This window comes from Arachis stenosperma, chromosome 8 (assembly GCF_014773155.1).
Source record: "Arachis stenosperma cultivar V10309 chromosome 8, arast.V10309.gnm1.PFL2, whole genome shotgun sequence".
Classification (NCBI taxonomy): Eukaryota; Viridiplantae; Streptophyta; class Magnoliopsida; order Fabales; family Fabaceae; genus Arachis; species Arachis stenosperma.
This window is the reverse complement of record NC_080384.1, coordinates 7,305,432-7,307,341: the sequence shown is the minus strand read 5'-3', so window position 1 is coordinate 7,307,341 and position 1,910 is coordinate 7,305,432. Positions and strand designations below refer to the sequence as shown.

The 1,910-nt window shown below is 38.3% G+C and overlaps 1 protein-coding gene across 1 annotated transcript; it reads left to right on the top strand.

Moving 5' to 3' along the window:
• Positions 1 to 274: 274 nt before the first annotated feature.
• LOC130945299 (protein TIC 62, chloroplastic-like) lies at positions 275 to 1,416 on the top strand. Its single transcript, XM_057874032.1, has 8 exons — positions 275 to 281; positions 334 to 436; positions 526 to 595; positions 683 to 734; positions 788 to 818; positions 877 to 934; positions 1,030 to 1,182; positions 1,291 to 1,416. Exons 1-8 carry the CDS (start codon positions 275 to 277, stop codon positions 1,414 to 1,416), a joined length of 600 nt encoding a protein of 199 aa, XP_057730015.1.
• The last annotated feature ends 494 nt before the right edge of the window (positions 1,417 to 1,910 follow it).

The following is a 1,910-nucleotide window of genomic DNA, read 5'->3' as shown; positions in this document are numbered from 1 at the left end:
TTCAATTTTGAATATAGGTAGATGAAGCAAATGCCAGAGCAGTTAAAGAGCGTGAGACAGTACAGAAATCCATTGAAGAAGCACCACTAGTTATTAAGCAGACTTCTGTTCTAGTTAAGACTCAGCAAAGATTAAAGAAGCACCACTAGGTTCTTTTTCTTTTTTGGGTTAAATTTAATTATGAGTAATCACTAAGCCTCACAAGTTCCACTGCATTAGATCTTAAGCTTCAGGTGATTCAGATAGAACTGTTAGATATATAATTTTGCTATACATGTTTGGTTTGTGTTGATGATCACTAATATGAATGTTAATGTTTATACTCTATACAAGGTTCAACAAAAATTGAGGGGATTCCTGAGAAAACAGATTCCAAGGATTATAACTTAGTATTTGTTGCTAGTGCTACTGGTAGAGTTGGTTCAAGAGCTGTTAGGTACATTTGTTAGTACTCTTTAATTCACTTGTTCTTTAAGAAGAAACTTCTTTTCTTTAAAATACTGACTAGTGATAGTTTTATTTCAGAGAGCTTATAAAACTTAGATTTAAAGTAAGAGCTAGAGTGAGGAGTGCTGAGAGAGCTGGTCTACTAATCAAGGTACAGGTTCTATCTTATGAACAAGATTTGGTATCCATTAGTGCTTGATATGAAAAGGATGTGCATTAAGATATAGAACATATGCAAAGTGTTGAGCAAATGAAGCTTGATGATGGAACAAGTGGAGGGAGTCAAGGTAAGACAAGAAAATTTATGGACTGCATGATTTGTGTAGGTTTGGCAATAAAGAAAATGCTGATCTATTGAATAACAAGAGAATGTTTTTGGTCTTTAGCCCAGCTGTAGAGAAGCTTGAAATTGTGAAATGTGATTTGGAGAAACCTAACACTGTCAACAGAAGGCACTTTATTTGGGGGTCAAGTATCAAACCTTCAGGTGCTTAACATGTAAACTTTTGTGCTGATTTCCAACTTTGTAAAACTAGTCCTATGAATGACAGAGAAAAAGTAACAAATTTTGTTTCATGGTAGGTGGCAGAACTTATGACAGTCATGGCCAAGAACCCTGATCTTGCATATTGTAAAATAGTGGAGGTAGTAGCAGAGACAATTGCACCTCTGAATCCCACGGAGGAGCTTCTTGCAAAGATATCATCTCAAAGACCTTACATTTCTTCACCAAAGGTATGTCCGTTCTTACATTACAAGTTATGACAAAGAAAAAAATTTACCTCACTGCTATAACTATACTAAGCTATAATTTATGATTCATTGTTTATTGTGATTATGCAGAAACCGGATGCTGTATCCGTCAGTGATCCAGCTCCCTCGGAACCTGCCATTGCCATAGCCACTGAGAAGGAAACTGCACAACCAAAACCGGTTGCAAAACAGTCACTTTCGTCTTATATTGTGTAAGCCTAACTTGGATATTTGTGTGTTTGAAGGTTGGTGCACGAAATTGCAATAACACTTTTGCAATCCCGCACAACTAACCAGCAAGTGCACTGGGTCGTCCAAGTAATACCTTGCATGAGCAAGGGTCGATCCCACGGAGATTGTCGGCTTGAAGCAAGCTATGGTTATCTTGTAAATCTTAGTTAGGATATCAGAAATTATCAGGATTGATTGTGAAAAGCAAAAGAACATGAAATGGTTACTTGTTTTGCAGTAATGGAGAATAGGTTGGGGTTTTGGAGATGCTCCATCTTCTGAATCTCTGCTTTTCTACTGTCTTCTTCATCAAACACGCAAGTCTCCTTCCATGGCAAGCTCGTGTAGGGTTTCACCGTTGTCAATGGCTACCTCCCATCCTCGCAGTGAAAGCTAATGCACGCACTCTGTCACAGTACTGCCAATCACCGGTTTGGTTCCCTCCCCTACCGGAATAGAATCCCTCTTTTGCGTCTGTC